The sequence below is a fragment of the Polypterus senegalus genome, chromosome 3 (genome assembly GCF_016835505.1).
Source record: "Polypterus senegalus isolate Bchr_013 chromosome 3, ASM1683550v1, whole genome shotgun sequence".
Lineage (NCBI taxonomy): Eukaryota > Metazoa > Chordata > Cladistia > Polypteriformes > Polypteridae > Polypterus > Polypterus senegalus.
In genome coordinates this window covers 218774743-218796383 of record NC_053156.1, presented here as the reverse complement: position 1 = coordinate 218796383, position 21641 = coordinate 218774743, and the positions used below count along the sequence as shown (strand labels likewise).

Genomic DNA, 21641 nt, shown 5'->3' with positions numbered 1-21641 from the left:
TAGGTGTTTCCAGGATAGTCATTCTGAAGAGTGTTGGGGATACTTGGAATCAAAAGTCCAAGTCATAAAATTATTGTCAGTAATGCAGAGACCTCATGTTACAGACAGCTGCTTTAAACCATTGACATTGACAAAATACAACTTGCGTTTTTTGGCAAGTACTCTTCCAAAATGATAAGTTCCAGCTCACATATATTTGAAATCCTGTTTGTGTGTGTTAGTGTGTGAGAGAGAGGAGCAAGAATACATGTTTGTTTAATTTTGTATTTCACACACACACAATTTAGAAGGAAAATTCTACTTTTTGTTGTTTGATTAAATTATAACTAAAAACATTTTAGAATAGGTGGGGTTTTATTTTTTAAACATTTATTACATATAAGCAATGATGAATACATTTTTAGGACATCTTTGACCCCAGGTGCCAAACATATACACAAATCAATCAACTTTATTTAAAGTGCAAAATCACCATGGAGCATGGTTCCAATACACTGTACAAATTAGAAGAATACATGAGACATGATATAAAATAAGCACATAAAAACCACAATTAAAATAAAGCAGCATCAATGTTAAAGGAATAATAACTAATAAAATTAGTTATTAAATAACATTAAAAGTTAAGGTATGTCAACAAAGGAATAATAAGGAATATTTCAAGGAATATTGACTGAATTCAAAGGCATATTGCACGGAAGGGAAGTAAAGTTAGGTTTTTAGTCTTGATTTAAAAGTCTCAATTGACTGTGCTTCATTTGCACATAATGGCAGGCCATTCCAAGCTGTTCTGAAATAAGCATACCTAGACACTAGGCCTGTGCAATATCTTAAAAGTTAACATTGTCATTTCACAACATAAATAATATATGATACCATTGCAGGGTATTGGGAGAATGATGCACAGTGTTTTAACTTGTCCCACAGATTGCTGCAACTCCTTACACTTAATGGTAGTTGGTAATATTAATACAATGATTTAAAGGTTATCCATTCCAAGTTCATTTAAAATTAGTGTAAATCATAATGCTATATTGGTACAAAATTTTTAAATTAGATCTGCCTCATCACAAAATGGATTTGAATAAATGTCTACCAACAAGAAACAGGTTTTTTTTTTTGGAAAGTAGAAGTTACTAATTACTTTTTTTCACTCAAACATGGTATCCTCAGTTGTTCTGTTCCTTCCTTTTTCTGATCAAACAAAAAGCGACAGAAGCTTAGTGTTCAGCCTGACCTATTCAAATATCATTTTAAATACAGATGTTTGCAATGTTTCTTTTGTGGTATTTTTGACAGAATGATGATTGACCTTCTTCGTTATGATGTATAAATTCATTAGAATGTTTTTAGTTCAGTGAAATGTTGCTTTACGTGCCTCATTATACCCATACTGATTCCTGTAGCTGTTAAGGTACAGTTTCAGACTTTTGCCACCACTCATAGATACCGGCAAGGCTGTTGACTCTCAATATGCCATTCCAGGATGCTTCATCTGTGTTTTAGCCTGCCAATTAACAATCTCTTCCTTCTCCCTATGAGCTAAAACTGCATGCTGCTTTCCAGTTCTTGCTCCTTATCTGTAGAATGAAGTTACCAAGATTTGAACTGTCCCTAGTCTACCGATGTTCAGACTCTATTAAAAGACCATATTTCTTTATAAGGTATCTTAAAAATGTCTATCTTTAGTGTGTTTGGATCTTATTTGCTGTCTGCTAACTAGAATTTCCTTATTGTCGTAGTTTACCATCTTTGTCTAATATGACTGTTGTATTAAGCTGCTGGTGCATAACCTAAATATTTCTGTTGTCTTTTCATTTTCATACAAATGTTTGTATACTGATATTCATATGTATATTGGCTAGAGTAATGGTGTCTGAAGATTCCAACAAGATGAATAAAAAAACTAATAACGATAATACAACTACAGTATGTGAGAAGTACATTACAATACACAGAAAGTGCTTTCATTAGTAGAAATATAATGATTTTTGGCAAACACTATTGTGTGGCCTGTGTATGGATTGAGTGATGGAAAATTCAATAGATATATTTACTTTGAGTTGATTTTATAGTAGTTTTGTATTTAAATTTCTTTCAATAGGTCTCAAGTAGTTTGTATGCCTAAGATTAGCCATGAGAAACATGCTTACAAAGCTTGATGTGCACAAATGGGAGGTCAGCAACAATATAGTTAAGATACAGGAGTTCAGAGTTCGAGGGTATTAGCGTCCCTTAATTTTAATTAGAAGCTTTAGAATGGGGCATATAAAATGTATTGCTTTTGGTCAGTGATCATGTATTACACATTTTAATGTGTACTTTTGAAATTACTGTTTGACAGCTTACTTCCTAAGGTAGACGTTTTTAATCTTTATTTTTTAATCTTTATTAATCTTTATTTTTCCATTCCTCTTTTTTAATAGGTGTCTGATCAACAGGTGGAAGAGAAAGTATTTATGAAGAACAGCAAAATGATGGACATTTGCCAAATGAACGATGAAGAACTAAAAGCAAAGCTGCTAGAACATGGAGTCATTCCTGGGCCAATTGTAGGTAAGGCTTCTGTGGTACATTTTAATTTTAGGCACAATGTATATGCTCATGGCATCTAAAAGATAAGTACAGTATTTTGTTTTTCTTGCTTTACTCATTACAATTTTTTTTTCTTTATGAACAGCATCAACACGGTTAGTTTATGAAAAGAAGCTATTAAAACTGATCAGTCAGAAGTCAGAATCTTCATCTTTCAAAAATAATGCTACTGTCATTGAGGACCAGTATTCAGACAGTGAAGAGGATGAGGAGGAGATGGGTAATGATTTGTAATATATTCACTTATCATTTGAAAAATAAGATTTCATTCATGGTATGAGTCATTAGAGCTTTTGCACCATTTCTGGGTCTTTTCACACCCAAAGGTAAACAAATACCTGTCCCACAACCACATTAAGCTGAAGACATTACCAAACTTGCTTGTCCACGTATGCCACTTATTTAGCATATCAGTTTGCCCAGCCTTTCTCACGCAGCTGCATTACTGGTAGTATTGCAGTTAGTCATTTCCTCATGAAAATGACAATCTCACTTATAAATATTAGTATTGTACAGTAAATTCCCAGATTACTGTCATAACATGAATTTATTGTATTCAATGTGGCGATTGCTGCCTGTGGCTACAATCGATCCAAGAGGAAGCCCATTTAAGAAGCACTTAGTGATTGACGAGTGGGTCGGGGAGCACATGGATGTTGAAGGATTTAACAAGCTTTTTTATTGACTTTGGTTTTTGAGAAACATTCTTAAATTAACTTTGAATCTTAAGATACAGTTTATGATTTTCTTGTTGTTCATTTTTTGTAGATATTTGTAGGCAAACAACTTGTGTGTCATTAAGCAAATATAAAACACCAGTGCTAATGATCAATGAAATGAATCATTGGTTGAACCAAAGTAATTAACTGAAACAGAAGTAGCTATGTAGAAAGAATAAGAAGCAAACAAATGCATCAATCTTACTTTGAAACTGAAAGATGTCCAAAGTCCCTATCATGTTAGAACTGGCAGAAACCACTTGATCTCTAGTGCACCCATCTACTCTCCGGAGAAATCTTAGAACAACCTACCGTGCAGGTACCCTCAGAAATTGCATTAAAGCATACCTAAGAGAGTTCCTGCTGCTTTAAGCCAAAAGGGTGGTCACACTAAATAGTAATTTCTTATATGTTTTATTTTTGTTTACTGCACATTCTAGAAAGTTTATTGATTAATAAAAACTATTCATGACATTGTTTTTGAAAGCAAGCAAAACAACATTTTACAGTTTTTACTGCATTCATTCACAAGTGCCTAAGACCTTTGCACTGTACTGTGTATGTGTAAAGGTATGGCAGTTATAAGGCGGTGACAGGCAAATGTGTTTACCCTTTAATGGTGGAACGTCTTTTTTATTTCTTTTTCTTCAACATCTGTTCTGGAACATTTTGTACTGGTAGTTGTTATGGATTGTTATTAAACTTCTATTCCATATGGACCTTGGGCTGTGATATCTCATTTACTTTGTTAGAGTGAGTTGTTACAATGTGATACTAAATCCCTATTTAAAATTATAAATAGTATGCATGCAGTGCTTCATAGTTAAATTGTTATCATTGATAAATCGTGCCAGCCTCAAACAAAGATCTGGGTAGGTTTTAATGGATTACTGTTCATATGTTGTAAATGAGCAATAATCAGTAACTACAATTTTTGCAATAAAAGTGCTATTAAAACACCATTTATTTGCTGGCATTTTGCATATTTTTTTACAGTTGAGAATGTACTATTTACTTGTTGTGTTTTATTTGTTGGATAAATTTAACATGCTTAAATTAGAACCATTACATTTTTTACTTTTTTCCTTTTGTCATGAATTCACTCCATCCCACTAGTCTCTTCTGATAAACCTTCCTGACTACACACTGATACAAGTACTGTGAATCTTGAGAACTTTTGAATTTAAATGATCAGAATTCATTAATAAAACAGTTACTACAAGTATGATTTAATCAATTAAATTAAAGCTTTATTTATATTTTTGACAGTAGTACATAAGTGAAAAACTCTAAATAGACATTTTTACATAACAAAGCAACACCTCATGTAAATGTCAGAACTTGGTACTAGCCAGAAAATGGCTACTTTAATCACCTCATTGAAGAGCTCTCAAGAGCTTGCTCTGTTTACTTGAACGTGCAAGTCAGGTGTAAGTGTGTTCCGACAGTAATCTGCAAAATGAGTATAAAGAAAACAGAAATTGACCAAAAGCACAGCAACTCAAAAATCTAAAAGTATTTAAAAAAATACAAAATGCACCAACAAAGAAGACAATTCAAAAAGCTGATAAACAAAGTAACAAACATGTTGGAAGCTCCTTAGCAGTATTGACAGTTGCCTAGACCCTATTCATTACTTTTAAACAGAAAAAATACCTGTTATGACATCATCCAACAGAGCATACACACTGCTTCAGCAGTTAAGTACAAGTGCAACAGTGTCCCCATATGAGAATTATCACTGTGATAGTACAACGATGTTGTATTCCAGAAAATAAGTAACTGGTAGAAATTTTAAAAAGCAGAAACATGTAATGAATATGAAAGAGTAAAGAGCATAAACAATATCTCAAAAAGAATGTTTAAAAGGTTTGGATGGATTTCTGCTATTCATCTGTTTACCAAGCCACCTTTTTCCTATTTTGTACATAAAGGAAATCTGATTGAAAGAAGCAGTTTTTAAAAAAAATGTCTTTATAGCTTACCTAGAATGTACACATACAATAAACTCCCTTTCATTTTTATGTAAAATGATAGTTCATTTTGTAGTTAATATGCTCAGTGAATTAGACATGAAATGTCAAGTATATTGTTTTTCTTCATAAATTACAATGAAATATTGTTCCACATGTACAGTATGTAATTTAAAGGTATAAGTGGCTTTGAAAATGCTATGTTATCGTGTGAAAGTGTAATAAAGTGCATTTTTTCTTTAAGAATAATTTTTGAATGAATTCTAATAAATGAGTAAACGATACATAAAATACGGCCATGCTCTCTTTCCTAAGGAGCTAATATTATATCATACTAGAAAGTCAAATATGGTTAGGCAGGGTATTTTGGAGTACAAACTCTTGTTTAATTTCAGCATTAAAATAAATAATTATTATTTGGTGTCTATAAAGACACACCCACAGTGGTCTGTTCTAGAGAGCTGCATACAGTATGAGTGTTTTAGAGTGTATGTAGTATTAGACAATGATTGTAAGAGCTTGTATACAAAGGAAGCATTTTAGCAAGCAATGCAGATTCTTAGAAGAGATGATTCAGTTTCAATGTATTTTGATTATCTAGCCTGATTATTGTTAATGTGCTTTGGTCTCCTTTCAACATCTAGTTACTCTAACCCTGAACCATACTCTCAGGGTTAAAAATAAATCAATCACTTTAACACATTGTTTGCAATTTTAGCCATTCAATGTTAATAAGACAGAGATTGTAAGCCTTTTTCTTAATGTGATCCTATTCTAACACCCCTGTGCTTGTTTATCAAGTTAGGTGTGTGTATGAAAGAAAGTAACCATAAAAAAAAGGTTATGATCTCTTCATAGCTTATTATAATACAGTGGTGTGAAAAACTATTTGCCCCCTTCCTGATTTCTTATTCTTTTGCATGTTTGTCACACAAAATGTTTCTGATCATCAAACACATTTAACCATTAGTCAAATATAACGCAAGTAAACACAAAATGCAGTTTTAAATGATGGTTTTATTATTTAGGGAGAAAAAAAATCCAAACCTACATGGCCCTGTGTGAAAAAGTAATTGCCCCTTTGTTAAAAATAACCTAACTGTGGCGTATCACACCTGAGTTCAATTTCCGTAGCCACCCCAGGCCTGATTACTGCCACACCTGTTTCAATCAAGAAATCACTTAAATAGGAGCTGCCTGACACAGAGAAGTAGACCAAAAGCACCTCAAAAGCTAGACATCATGCCAAGATCCAAAGAAATTCAGGAACAAATGAGAACAGAAGTAATTGAGATCTATCAGTCTGATAAAGGTTATAAAGCCATTTCTAAAGCTTTGGGACTCCAGCGAACCACAGTGAGAGCCATTATCCACAAATGGCAAAAACATGGAACAGTGGTGAACCTTCCCAGGAGTGGCCGGCCGACCAAAATTACCCCAAGGCGCAGAGCGACTCATCCGAGAGGTCACAAAGACCCCAGGACAACGTCTAAAGAACTGCAGGCCTCACTTGCCTCAATTAAGGTCAGTGTTCACGACTCCACCATAAGAAAGAGACTGGGCAAAAACGGCCTGCATGGCAGATTTCCAAGACGCAAACCACTGTTAAGCAAAAGAACATTAGGGCTCGTCTCAATTTTGCTAAGAAACATCTCAATGATTGCCAAGACTTTTGGGAAAATACCTTGTGGACTGATGAGACAAAAGTTGAACTTTTTGGAAGGCAAATGTCCGTTACATCTGGCGTAAAAGGAACACAGCATTTCAGAAAAGAACATCATACCAACAGTAAAATATGGTGGTGGTAGTGTGATGGTCTGTGTTTGTTTTGCTGATTCAGGACCTGGAAGGCTTGCTGTGATAGATGGAACCATGAATTCTACTGTCTACCAAAAAATCCTGAAGGAGAATGTCCGGCCATCTGTTCGTCAACTCAAGCTGAAGCGATCTTGGGTGCTGCAACAGGACAATGACCCACAACACACCAGCAAATCCACCTCTGAATGGCTGAAGAAAACAAAATGAAGACTTTGGAGTGGCCTAGTCAAAGTCCTGACCTGAATCCAATTGAGATGCTATGGCATGACCTTAAAAAGGCGGTTCATGCCAGAAAACCCTCAAATAAAGCTGAATTACAACAATTCTGCAAAGATGAGTGGGGCCAAAATTCCTCCAGAGCGCTGTAAAAGACTCATTGCAAGTTATCACAAACGCTTGATTGCAGTTATTGCTGCTAAGGGTGGCCCAACCAGTTATTAGGTTCAGGGGGCAATTACTTTTTCACACAGGGCCATGTAGGTTTGGATTTTTTTTCTCCCTAAATAATAAAAACCATCATTTAAAAACTGCATTTTGTGTTTACTTGTGTTATATTTGACTAATGGTTAAATGTGTTTGATGATCAGAAACATTTTGTGTGACAAACATGCAAAAGAATAAGAAATCAGGAAGGGGGCAAATAGTTTTTCACACCACTGTACATGCAGGAAATTCTAATTGAAACTTTTCCTAAAAAATCAATTTCTTAGAAAATTTCAAAGAAGCTATAAATACAGTTTTTCGTGTTTCATGTTGATGCTTGATTTTTTTTTTTAAACTATTACTTTTTTTATAAATATTTGTGTGGTATTGTAAATTTGGTATTAAGGAAGAGAGAATGTTAAATCCTGTCTCTATCAACCCTCTCTTATTAGTCATGTTACTCTTTTTTACTTGTGTACTTTAATGGGTTTCAGAGTCTTTCAAATAAAGCTTCAAGTCTGACTCCAACTTTAACATATGCAACATTTCTAAACATAACTTTTATAGGAGACAATGCATCCTGTAATGATTTGATAATAATTATTTATCTATACTATTGCAAATTATGTTACACACTCTTATCCAATATAGTATAGGCCTAATGAAGGTGTTAATGAATGAAGATGTGCATTAGATGACTGGGATCCCTTTGAACCTAACTTAAAAGCTGAGAAGTGCTGGGTGACATGGTGCCTATAATGTGTAATAAAACACCTAAAAATGTTATTTGCTCATGTATTAAAAATCTAGTGATGATGATATTTTTATGATGCCACTTTCAAGGTACCAGAAATTCAAAACATATTGAAAAAATGGATCAAGCAGACATGCAAAAAGCAAGCAAAACCAGCCAGTATAACACAATTAAAAGGTTGGAATAATCTGACATTTGAAGCAGTTTCCAATGGTTTTAGATTCAGATGGCAAAGCGCTAAAATATTAGAGTGGTATATATAATGCTCAGCCAGAGAAACCAAATTGTTTCTGATGAAAGCAAGGTGTGCTTTCTGCCAGAATTAAACAATGAAAAAATAGTGAATTATTTTGAATTTGTGTGTAAAGACTTTTGTCCTTATGATATTGTATCACGCTTTGTACAGCTTGCTAGATATTTGTTTACATTAAAAGAATAATCCACTGTTAATTGATTTTAAATTTTGTTTAATTTTTCGTGGGATTGAATTGAGTTCATTTGAAAATTGTGTAGTCATTTGGAGCAGTCAAAATATCTGTTAAAATAAGACAGTTACATGCATTATGATTTATACAAATGCATCCTGTAGCTGCACTGGCCCTCAAGGTTGTTCCATAAATTTGTTAGGTGTGTTATTGTGATATTTCCCTCTACTTACCCTTTACCTATTTTCTTCAGAGATAAGTGTACACATCAGGTTTGTTCCTGGGATGGTCTATTGTCACACCTTAAGATAAACGCATACATCAGATCCTAACCACAGAGGTAGCATATGAAAGACATACACACATGCACATTATTCCCTAGCACTTTAACCCACACAAGTACTGTATGAATAACACATGCACAGTCAGCTTTCCCTAGGACTTATCATAGGTAGAAACAACATACAATGTCTTATGTCTAAATATTCAATGTCTAAATATTACTTTTGGTCTACAAGATGTGAACTTGAACCCGGACACACACAGACGGACATCGTAAGTTGACCCAACACACGTTTATTTTGCTAATATTCACAATGCACAAACCCCAGTGCCTCTTTCACCGATCCCCCAAAGTCCAGGCCTCTCAGTCTCTGTGCCTCTCTCTTGTCCGCCTCCCGTCCTCACTGTAGCTCCGTCCTCTTCCACCCAACATCCGTCAAAGTCCAGGCCTCTCAGTCTCTGTGCCTCTCTCTTATCCGCCTCCCGTCCTCACTCTAGCTCCGTCCTCTTCCACCCGACATCTGCCAATGACTGGAGGGAAGCGGCCCCTTAAATAGGAACCCGGATGGGCTCCAGCTGCTTCCCGGCACTCCTCCGCAGACACACTCCAGTGTGGCGGAAGTGCCGGCTGCGCACCCGGAAGCCGTCCGGGTGTCCCCCGTCGTCTTCCCCCCAGCACTTCCTGGTGTGGCGGAAGTGCTGGGCTCCTGGGATATTCAGGCACTGGGGCCCCGCCTGGCGGTGGCCACAGGTCCCTACAGGGCTGGGCTTCCAAGCCCTTCACCCGAGGCCCCCAACATAACCAGGGCGGACACCCCTCACGGTCTGGAGGAGGCACAAGCCCTCCTCCGGTTCTCCTGGGCGTCCCGGCCGTGCACCACACTGGATATTCTGGCACCAGGGCGCCGCCTGGCGGTGGCCACGGGTCCCTACAGGGCTGGGCTTCCAAGCCCTTCACCTGAGGCCCCCAACATAACCAGGACGGACGCCCCCTCGCAGTCTGGAGGAGGCACAAGCCCTCCTCCGGTCCTCCTGGGCGTGGAGCCTGGCCGGGGACCACAAAGAATATATTCAAACTTACAAAGGCTCAACGTCCTTGGCTATAGGTCATTTATCAAACAGTGAATGTTTTACTTTAAGTCACTGTTCATTACTGATCAGAGCTCTACATCTTCAACCGACAAACCTCACAGTTTGGATCATATGGCACTTCCTCACTGCTCCAGGTGCTCAAAATATCTACCTTATTACCCCAGTCACTCTAGATATGAAGACAAAGTATAGAAAGTTAAAAGCAATATAGTATTTATTAAAAAGCAATAATACCAGTAGACAAAAACATAAAAGAAAATGTGAATAGCAAAGTCTGGACATATATAGTCTTTAGAAAAAGGCTTACAAAACGTTAAAGGTGAATGTCCTAGGGCAGCATTGATGTAACAATCAGTTGTTCATGATGATCAGATGAAAACAGTCGCACGTTGCTGGTGACCTCTTCTGAGATCGTTCTGTCTTCTCCTCTTGACATTACTCTCACCTTCTTCTGACGTCCCTCTCAGACAAGGCATATTTATTATAAAATTCCATGGGAGTTTCGCAACACTTGCCTGTTACATACACCTGATTGGCTGGTTGTCAATATGATGGATGAATTTGCAGAAACTCTTTAATCTGTTTTAAGTATGTCTGTTTCCCAAAAAATGAAGTTTTTCTTGTTTTAAAAATTTGCCTCGCCCAAGTTATAAATTGATTTGGCAATTTCCAGACCCACGGCATCTCCTTCTGTTTGCAGATTGTAAAGTAATCTGATACAGCTTAAATCATCGGCATGTCTTGAAGAATAAAAAGTGGTAACACAAGGCAAAAAAGGCCAAACTGAGGCAAAAGGATGTGTTTAAAAGGTAACCCATGGAAAAGGAGACTAAATCTGTTATCTAGTACTCTGAAAAACAGAAGCAATAAATCCACAGAAAAAAGAGAAATCAATATAGTACACACAAATCTGATCTTTTCACCACAGTTCTCAATAACATTCTGTAGGGACCATCTCTTCGAACAAAATATAAAGGCTGAGGGCAGCCCCACTGTAGAGATGTGATGGTGGCCTCACCTCCTGGAGTTCCATCCACAAAAAAAGAAACACATTTAAACAACTTATATATACGATGCATAAATATTAAATATTAAATAAACAAAACAATTTTGACAAAAAGAGCATAGAAATGTAAAACAATATAATTATAAAATAATAAAAGATAATAATTAAAAAATGACCACAATAAAAATAAACATAAGCCTGTGGAAATAAACATTGGCTGTAACAATGCTAACAATGGTACACCGATGCTAAGCAATACTTGTGGCATCCACCAAAACTAAGATGGCTTTGCGTTAAGATATAAAATGCTTCTAAACCTCTATACAAAAAGAATACACTTTCAAGACTTCCCCAAACAACGTTTTTATTGTTTTAAATATTTTCTTGTCCCAAGCTGTAAATTGGTTTGGCAATTTCTAGTCCCATGGCATCTCCTTCTGTTTTCAGGTTGTAAAGTAATCTGATACAGCTTAAAGCATCAGCATTTCTTCCTTTCCCAGGCTGTAAACCAATTTAGTAATTCTTAGTCTCACTGCTTGAAGAATCTCCTGGATTTCTGCATTGTTTAAACAGATGCTACTGTGATTGATACTTGTACATTTCAGGAAAACAGGATGCTTTGATGCTAAAACTTCCCATACAAGTGTCGTTTATTATAGTCATCTTGCTTGGATTGAGCAAAATATAATGAAGATGTAGATACAAAATTGCAGAATTTGCACACCAGAACAGCTTAGGCTACGTATTTCAAATTATTTGGCATCCCCTGTTCTACTTCTGCAGTTGCAGCCAATTGGTGTCAACATCTTTGTAAAGATATTAGGTTTTATTAGTGTGTTAGCAACTATAAAAACTTATAGATTTCACAGTTCGAGTTGTACAGTAGTTCTGCTTGACACTCAAACATGGATATCCCCCTTTTATCAAACTTACATTTGTCCAGTTTTATGCCTTTATTGATTCTTTTTTAATAACCTGTACATATATATGTTCTTTCCAAAATCATGTCACATCAATGGCAGTTTAACGTGATCATTTTCTCAGAAACTTTACAGTAATGCATCTAAATAAACACCTGTCACTCATTTTTATAATCTTTCTGCTTTTTACATTTCACTGTGAGGTGTGACTTTTGGTGCAATCTTTGAACTTGTCTTTAAAAATAGTAAAATTTGCAATTAGTATAAGACTCAGTGTAACTCTTTGTATATCAAAAATTATTTTAATTTTTCAGAATCAACAATGGTGCAGAAAAAAATGAAAAAAACTGCCAAGGCAATTGGGAACCACACTCATGTACTGACTGAGAATAATGTAAGTTGGATTTCCTTTGTTTCGGTTACAACAGTTTGCTATCAGATTTCAGTGCCTATACCCAATATAAATGTAATTGATGGTGCACACTCAGACTAAGCAAAAATGTTATATCCCTAAAATCACTGATAACAGACAGGATAGCTTTCTGAACCCTACACATCCTGTGTATTTTCTTATTTCCCCCGGAATTAATCAAACTTTCCATATATATATGGAACACCCTATATTCTTTGTAACAGATTTGGTGATAGATTTCTACATTAGAATGTTCCTTCAACTTGGGATAAGGGTTTCTGAACATGCTTTGTTAATGTTAGTTCCACTACATTAAAATCTTGCATGGTTTGCATTTAAGTGTGTCATGTTTCTTAAGCTGGGATGCCATCTTGTGGATTCAATAAAAAGTTAGTGAACAGATATCTGTGAACTGTGCAAATGTCAGAAGCATAATTTATATACCCCAAAACAAGATAATTCCAGTGTTATGCGTATTTTTTGTCCTCAAAGGATTCCAGCTCAGCAGCTATCAAGTTATTTCAAGTTATATGAAATATATATAATATACAAATTATTATTGTTAAAGGACTTCACAACAGGTCAGTGATTTGTGGATTATTCTTTGGGTGCGCACTATAATGCAGATTAAGTCTTTCATTAAAAGACTGCTAATTCTGCTGGAATACTATAATCAAAGTTCAGTATTTGATTTTTGTGGCCATAGAATGATTTTAACAGATAGTGGTAGGATTTGCCAGTAGCATCTATAGTAATTTTTTAAAATAGGGCATATTGTTTCTAAAATGCACTACTTCCTTTAACAAGAAAGAAACCAAATTTCTTATTTTCAGAAATTATACACATATAATGTTTTTAAACTGCAATGTTCTCATAGTAAGTTCATATATTATCTCACTACAATTTGGAAATTTCTTATTTGACCAGTTTCCTCCTCCTTTGTGATGCACTTGTGACCTAGGCAAGGCTATGGATATAAAAAATTGAGTAGCCACAGAGGCAAGTACAATGCAACAAACATTCAAACACACATCCATCCATCCATTATCCAACCCGCTATATCCTAACTACAGGGTCACGGGGGTCTGCTGGAGCCAATCCCAGCCAACACAGGGCGCAAGGCAAGAAACAAACCCCAGGAAGGGCGCCAGCCCACTGCATCAAACACGCATGCTATCACATATTACTATTTTAAAAAAGCTATTGGAGACTGAAAGTAACAATAGTAAGTTTGTCTTTGTGTGCAATATTTATTCAGTGTAATGTATTTTATTTCTACATTTCTCCAATTTTTAAGTTAGCTGTTTATTTCCTATTAGCAAATAACTAATGCTTCCTTTTATAAGTTAAATTACACCTCTGTCTTCACCAAAAAAAAACAAAAATCCTCGGTGTACACTCCCAGTAAGTGCTCTCCGACTCTTACCTTGGTGAAGAGGAGAAGCTTCTTTTACGCCAAACCCAGGACTACTTGTGATGCCACAACATTGCACCCAGGAAGCTCATCTGGGCAAGCAGGAACCTCCATAAAGTGGAAAAGTTCTCTCCCTGCAGCTTCCCCCGGCAGCACCCATGAAACCCAGCAGAACTGCCCATCAATTTTGAATTCACTTCGGTGTCAGTGAGTAGAAAGTTAATAGGTCTTATACAAGTTAAGAAACTAAAAGAGTTCCTAGATATGATTACCACAAGTAATACCATGAGAGCTGCAAACAATGCAAAGAGCAGCATGTTACTCATTCTCAAGTAGATGATCATGTTTTCTAAATTATTTTTTCCCACAAAATTAGTTTAGTTTGTAGTTAGATTGTAACATTGTCATTCACTTTCCATTTTTATTTTTTTTTATTTCTTTAATCAAAAACAGATACTTTATTTTTAAGCTCTGTTGTATATAAATGCTTCCTCTCAAATAAGCACTATCCTGTTTATTCTTTTCTTTTGAGAATAAAAAAAAAGTATGATCCCAAAAACAAAGTTCAAACAAATTTCACTCCCCAGAAATTAATTTTCTTTTGAGTTCTAGAACACTCAACTGTATGTATTTTTGAAAATACAACTTGCTGATCTCTTTAGGTGGACATTACCAGTTTTTTCAAAGATAATACTACCTCCTCTTCTGTAATATAATTTAAGTTGATTTAATTTCTTTTTTACTTGCTTTTATTATTTTAACAAGGCCAGTATAGTATGTGAAACTATTCTTAATTGTACATTTATTTTTAATTTGACAGGTAAAAAATGCTGATGTATATTTCCTCCAGTGTTTTGCTCCTTGCCCAAGCATGATTGAACCTGACTGTGATATGGCAACTTATCAGGCATGAACTTTTTTTGGAAATGTAAAACTAACTTCTTGATGTTTCATTTATATTTTTTGTTTAGAAGTGTATGGACATTGTTGGCACGTAGCAATGCACCAGACAGCTAGAAATAGAAATATACACACACACAAACACTGTATACAGGTGGAATCCCATTGTAATGAAATTTATGGGACCATAATATTCTGTTATGACAGAAATTTCATTATAACGAATATGGTGAAACTGCGTATACTGTTCTCACCATGATCTCCGGCGATTCGCTGTCTCTAATGGCACCACCGCAAAGACAACTCTGTAGCTGCTCTGCTGCATCTGGTAAACAGTAAACCCTGGGCAGAATAATTTAATCCTCTGCAGGATCAGACTTGCCACAGATTGTGCTTGTTGCATGATGTTTAGAACATTTAACACAGGGCTATGACCTGTTATTTCTTGCCTTCTCCTGGTCTGCCACAGCAGTGATATCAAGCCACTGGTGTTCTTCTAATTTGAAAATGGGAGCTAAAACAGGACATTTGCCTGTATCACAACCCCGATCTTGTGTGCTTGAGTGTTGAATTAATGGCTCCTTTTTTGAATTTAGTCTTGAGACTGTACTTGCCGCCTTTATACAGTAATAAAGTACCTGTATTTTCCTTGGAAACCTGGACTCACATTTCTGTCACTCGTGCAACTAACTCTGTGACCCAAGCTTTACAATACCTGCATAAAAAACAGCACTTCTATTAATTTGAAAATGAGACAGTCGATATAACTTTTTTTTATTATTATAAAATTACAGGTGTGAATACAGAATGAAAAGGAGACACTAGATGTAACATTTTTTTATAGAAATACAAACATGCTCCTATTTGTTTTTTTGTTCAGGTCCCAACACCCAATCTTTAACTTTGTCTTCTATTTTTTTTTTCAGTCCTTCAAAATTGTTGATAGCATTGAAAGCACGATTCTGAATGCTTTCAGCATGTCATTTTCCTTCATTCCATAATAACCTTTTTCCAGGATTGTTAATTTTTCTTTCAGCGTAAACAGACGATGTTTCCTACTTATTTTTGTTCATTGCAAAGAAAGCATTGAAAGCACTATGAAACTCAAATAGTATAGCATCCACACATGATTCAGCTACCCACGCAGACTTTCGGTGGAGCACTGACTTAGAATTCGGCTATGCCTGTATGATGTTGTGCCTACACTCTCACCGAGACTGCCCAAGAAGGGAAATTTAGCAACAGACTCTCACTTTCTTTTGATCTAACAAGAAAGAGACAACCTGTTGCATGATTCTTTAGACTCCGCAAAAGTATAAGCATGGCATTAAGTATTTTTTTTTCTGCTTAATGGTTGTTTTCTTATAGTGGAAGGGTTGAGAGTATTGCTGTCACTGTTAAATGAAACATCTTGATATAGCTATTAATATCATAGATATACTGTATAATTTACCTTTAAAAAAAAAAATATTCTTTTGTTTAGGAACCTAACAGTCCTGTGAATATTTCTGTATGTGATATGAGTGCTGGTCGTCCTATGATAACAGGGTTTGGAGGTTCCAAAGGAAGTCCTTTGTTGGAGAGCAACACCTCTGGCTTGATGAACTTATCAAGGGTACTTTTATCAGATTTTTCTGTACTATGGCATACGGATGTTGGTGATAGATCATAAAGTATAACAGGCAGACTGTGAAAAGCTACTGGGTCTCAAGGATTCCAACTAGTCACTTAAACATTTATAATGGGTAAATGTTGGTGTTTGCACTTCTTCACAATGGTGTCCACCCTGTCTATTCTACCTCTGACCTCTTGTGTGTTTTTAAACTTTCCTTTCTATCGCCCCACCAATCAGAATATTATTCTTACAATTTGATTTTGTTTGATGTATATTTTACTGTTCCTAACATGTACACTCTCAACACACTATGGTTAAATAGAAAAGTAACTACAGACACTGGTTAAAAATATAACTTGTAACAAGTGAAAGAAATGTTTTGTCATTGATATTACCTTAGTATAAGAGCATATTTCAATTAGTCAGAAAATTAATTTGTTAGACCTAGTATTGCTCATTATGATCTCTGAATCATTAATAACCAGCACAAAATTATTTGTTTTAATTTTCTATTATTGTAAATCAAATATAAATTTATTTTATTTTTCACTCACAACATTTGATAAAATGTAGTCTACCTCTAGGAGTTTTTTAAACAAGTCCAGTGAACTTTCTGTCTCAGAAAAAGAAGAAATATTAACAGGAATAACTTCAAATCATGATAAGGGACTATTTAATAATAAAGTACGCCTTGTATGCAAATCACTGCAGAGTTTTGCACCCTGTAAGCACTGGAAGTGAATGCTGGTCCTAAATGTTGAAGTCAGCACAGCACATTGGAAGATACAATCCACAGCCTAATCATGACCATTTTGGCCTGGGATTCCTGGTATCCTTACTGGACAAGGTGTGTGCAGGACTCCTCTCCTGAAAATAGACAAGAGCTTACTCTGAAGCATCTGAAGTCACTTGACATTTTCCTTAGCGATTCTTTTGGCTCCCAAAGTAGCCAGTAGAAAACTGTTGTAACTTTCTATATTTTCAAGGAAGTCACAGGGAAAAATCATGAATTAATTTTTAGAAATGTACTATAACATAACAGTCACATTTCTGTTTTATTTTCATACTAGCAAAATACCTGCGCTTTGCAGCGAAGTACTGCATTAAAATTTTTATTAAGAAGAAAATTTTACCTTTTTAAACTAAGGGAAAATATGCCAGTAATTATTTGTTAAGGATCTCTTTGTATACCATGTTGTCAGTTCGCCCTCCGGTTGTGACATGACCAAGCTGTGCGCTGAGCTTACTCTTGAGCATGCAACTTACAGTTGGCCATGTGAACAGTAATCTTGTTTCAAATCTCACAGCTTGGATTGCTGCTGTCATAATCGGTAAGTGATAGTTCTTTGATCGATTAGTGATCATCTCGATAGACATGGTAATGGGGGTTGGAATGATAAAGGAAATGGGTACCTGAGCAATTTAAAGTAAGTGTAAAATACCTATACAATAACTATAATTGTAATAAAAAGCAAGGAAGGGAATGTAGAGACTGGAGCGACGGACGGCCTTATATAGGCAGGCAGCCAACAACATGGGAGGCATTGGGATGGGAGACCCAAAGCGCTCACACGGTGACCGAGCTGCAGGCTATGGACGTATATATGTACGTAAGTAGGATTCAGTTAGCGTTGGGAACCCGTGTACCAAATTTCTTGAAGATGGGCCCATAAGTAACAAAGACTGCTGAAAAGTTCAATATGGCGGCTGACAGTGGCATCATACCACCGAAATAAGTACGTACATTGGTTTCGGTTAGCGCAGGGAAGCCGCCTACCAAATATCGTGAAGATGGGGCCATGAATAAGAAAGTCCAGTATGGCGGACGTTGTTGATCGTTATGACCGTTACGTGTAGAATTTCGAAATGAAACCTGCTTAACCTTTGTAAGTAAGCTGTAAGGAATGGGCCTGACAAATTTCAGCCTTCTACCTACACGGGAAGTTGGAGAATTAGTGACGTTGGAAAGTTCAATATGGCGGCCGACAGTGGCGTCATACCATCGAAATAAGTAAGTACATCAGTTTCGGTTACCGCAGGGAAGCCGCCTACCAAATTTTGTGAAGATGGGGCCATAAATAAAGTTCAACATGGCGGACATTGTCGACCGTTATGACCGTTACATGTAGAATTTCGAAAAGAAACCTGCTTAACTTTTGTAATTAAGCTGTAAGGAATAAGCCTGCCAAATTTCAGCTTTCTACCTACATGGGAAGTTGGAGAATTAGTGATGAGTGAGTCAGTCAGTCAGTCAGCGATTCAGTGAGGGCTTTGCCTTTTATTATTATAGATAATAAATATCATTACATTTCGGGTCTTGTGATCTAAACTATTCTAATTTCAAGTGGGAAAATAGGTATCTGCCATTGAACTTTATTAGGGAAGATTTTTTTTCTTTTTTTAAGCAACTGGTGTATTAGTCATAGCTTGGTTTTGAATGTGTGTGGATTTTATAACTATTCCACTAACATTTCCACTTGAATACCTTTAACAATGTGTCTTCCACAGCTATGTGTTTTGCAGTGCAAAAAAAAAATACTCATCTTCTATCCTCGTTAGCTGTTTGAGTGAGACATCTTAATTAGTATAGATTTGTACTGTATGCTGGACTATCTGGATTTTAAACAGAATAAATTTTTTAAGTTTAGAAGATTTCTGCTCATGTGATTATGGAATTTGTTTGGAGCTTAAAATGAATATTATTTTGTACAAACCGGATTCCAATAAAGTTGGAACACTATACAAATCGTGAATAAAAACTGAATGCAATGATGTGGAGGTGCCAACTTCTAATATTTTATTCAGAATAGAACATAAATCACGGAACAAAAGTTTAAACTGAGAAAATGTATCATTTTAAGGAAAAAATATGTTGATTCAGAATTTCATGGTGTCAACAAATCCCAAAAAAGTTGGGACAAGGCCATTTTCACCACTGTGTGGCATCTCCCCTTCTTCTTACAACACTCAACAGACGTCTGGGGACCGAGGAGACCAGTTTCTCAAGTTTAGAAATAGGAATGCTCTCCCATTCTTGTCTAATACAGGCCTCTAACTGTTCGATCGTCTTGGGCCTTCTTTGTCGCACCTTCCTCTCTATGATGCGCCAAATGTTCTCTATAGGTGAGAGATCTGGACTGCAGACTGGCCATTTCAGTACCCGGATCCTTCTCCTACGCAGCCATGATGTTGTGATTGATGCAGAATGTGGTCTGGCATTATCTTGTTGAAAAATGCAGTGTCTTCCCTGAAAGAGATGACGTCTGGATGGGAGCATATGATGTTCTAGAAGCTGGATATATTTTTGTGCATTGATGGTGCCTTTCCAGACATGCAAGCTGCCCATGCCACACGCACTCATGCAACCCCATACCATCAGAGATGCAGGCTTCTGAACTGAGCGTTGATAACAACTTGGATTGTCCTTGTCCTCTTTGGTCCGGATGACATGGCGTCCCAGATTTCCAAAAAGAACTTTGAATCGTGACTCGTCTAACCACAGACCAGTCTTCCATTTTGCCACACTCCATTTTAAATGATCCCTGCCCCAGTGACAACGCCTGAGCTTGTGGATCTTGCTTAGAAATGGCTTCTTCTCTGCACTGTAGAGTTTCAGCTGGCAACGGCGGATGGCACGGTGGATTGTGTTCACTGGCAATGGTTTCTGGAAGTATTCCTGAGCCCATTCTGTGATTTCCTTTACAGTAGCATTCCTGTTTGTGGTGCAGTGTCGTTTAAGGGCCCGGAGATCACGGGCATCCAGTATGGATTTACGGCCTTGACCCTTACGCACAGAGATTGTTCCAGATTCTCTGAATCTTCGGATGATGTTATGCACAGTTGATGATGATAGATGTAAAGTCTTTGCAATTTTTCGCTTGGTAACACCATATCTGATATTGCTCCACTATCTTTCTGCGCAACATTGTGGGAATTGGTGATCCTCTACCCATCTTGGCTTCTGAGAGACACTGCCACTCTGAGAAGCTCTTTTTATACCCAATCATGTTGCCAATTGACCTAATTAGTGTTTATTGGTCTTCCAGCTCTTCGTTATGCTCAAATTTACTTTTTCCAGCCTCTTATTGCTACTTGTCCCAACTTTTTTGGGATTTGTTGACACCGTGAAATTTTGAATCAACATATTTTTCCTTTAAAATGATACATTTACTCGGATTAAACGTTTGATCTGTCATCTACGTTCTATTACAAATAAAATATTGACATTTGTCATCTCCACATCATTGCATTCAGTTTTTATTCACAATTTGTTTAGTGTCCCAACTTTTTTGGAATCCGGTTTGTAATTTGTGTGAGACCGATGACATAACATTTTTGGAAAATATTATCTGAGCAAATGAAGAGTTAACAACCTTGCTACCAGTACTCATAGCTTTCCTTTACAGGAAAGATCTCAGATCAAATGATGGCAATATTTTATAGAATCAAACTTTTTTGTCACAACTTGTTATTGCCCTTTGTAATGTCTTCAAGACCCATTCCTTGTTGAATACTCAGATTGTCAGAGTGGGTAGGGGGTTGGCCCCATTAGAGAATCAGGAACAAGGGTTAGGGTGAGGTAATCAAGGACTATCGTCAGAGAAATTCTGATTAGTTAATCAACCTACTTCACAAAACATCCATGACCCATTACCTTTAAATATAACAGTAACTCATAACTCAACAGCAGCAACCTGTGACCCATTTTGTGTCACAATTGTATTTTAACACTAGAATCCCTGACCTGGGATTGAACCCGCAACCTCAATTAAGGCAGCAGTCCTTACCTCTGCACCAACCAAGCAGACATGTCTGCTTCGTAATCAATTGATAGTTGGGCTTTTTACACATTGCAATTAACATGTAAATTGAACTGTTTCTTTTTCTTTGGTTATGTTCTTGAATAAAAGCACACTTGTTATACCTTTTGTGAAAGCATTTATTTGTTATGTGGACTTCACACATTATACATTTCACGTCAACATTTTGTCAATTACTATAACATGAAAAAAAGTTTCTGTTTTAGTTTTGTGTTCACTGTTTCTTGCCTCACATTTCCTGTCATCCTACATTTACACAGGTCGTTGTTGACACGGAACACACATGAAATAAATGTATTCCAAATAACGATGTATTTTTTACCCTATACAATTCCAGACACCTTATTCCTGGATAACCAGGCCTTAGTTCTGAGTATTTGCATCTGACTTGACTTCAGCTCCCCACCGAGTGAATGAGCAGGCTGCCTGCTGCCAGTGCTGACACATTTCTAGTGTTAAGAAACCCTGTTTTT

General features: G+C 36.4%; 1 protein-coding gene across 6 annotated transcripts in view; it reads left to right on the top strand.

Moving 5' to 3' along the window:
* Positions 1-21641, top strand: part of LOC120525860 (lamina-associated polypeptide 2, isoforms beta/gamma-like) — a 116750-nt gene that overhangs the window by 59164 nt on the left and 35945 nt on the right. For 4 of the 6 annotated variants that reach the window (XM_039748501.1, XM_039748499.1, XM_039748498.1 and 1 more), the window contains 5 exons: positions 2427-2556; positions 2681-2815; positions 12322-12401; positions 14654-14740; positions 16217-16348. In XM_039748501.1, coding sequence (XP_039604435.1) covers positions 2460-2556; positions 2681-2815; positions 12322-12401; positions 14654-14740; positions 16217-16348 — 531 coding nt within the window. In that variant the 5' untranslated portion in view covers positions 2427-2459. The remainder of the gene's footprint in view (positions 1-2426; positions 2557-2680; positions 2816-12321; positions 12402-14653; positions 14741-16216; positions 16349-21641) is intronic. The other 2 variants (XM_039748497.1, XM_039748500.1) reach the window with 2 other exon arrangements.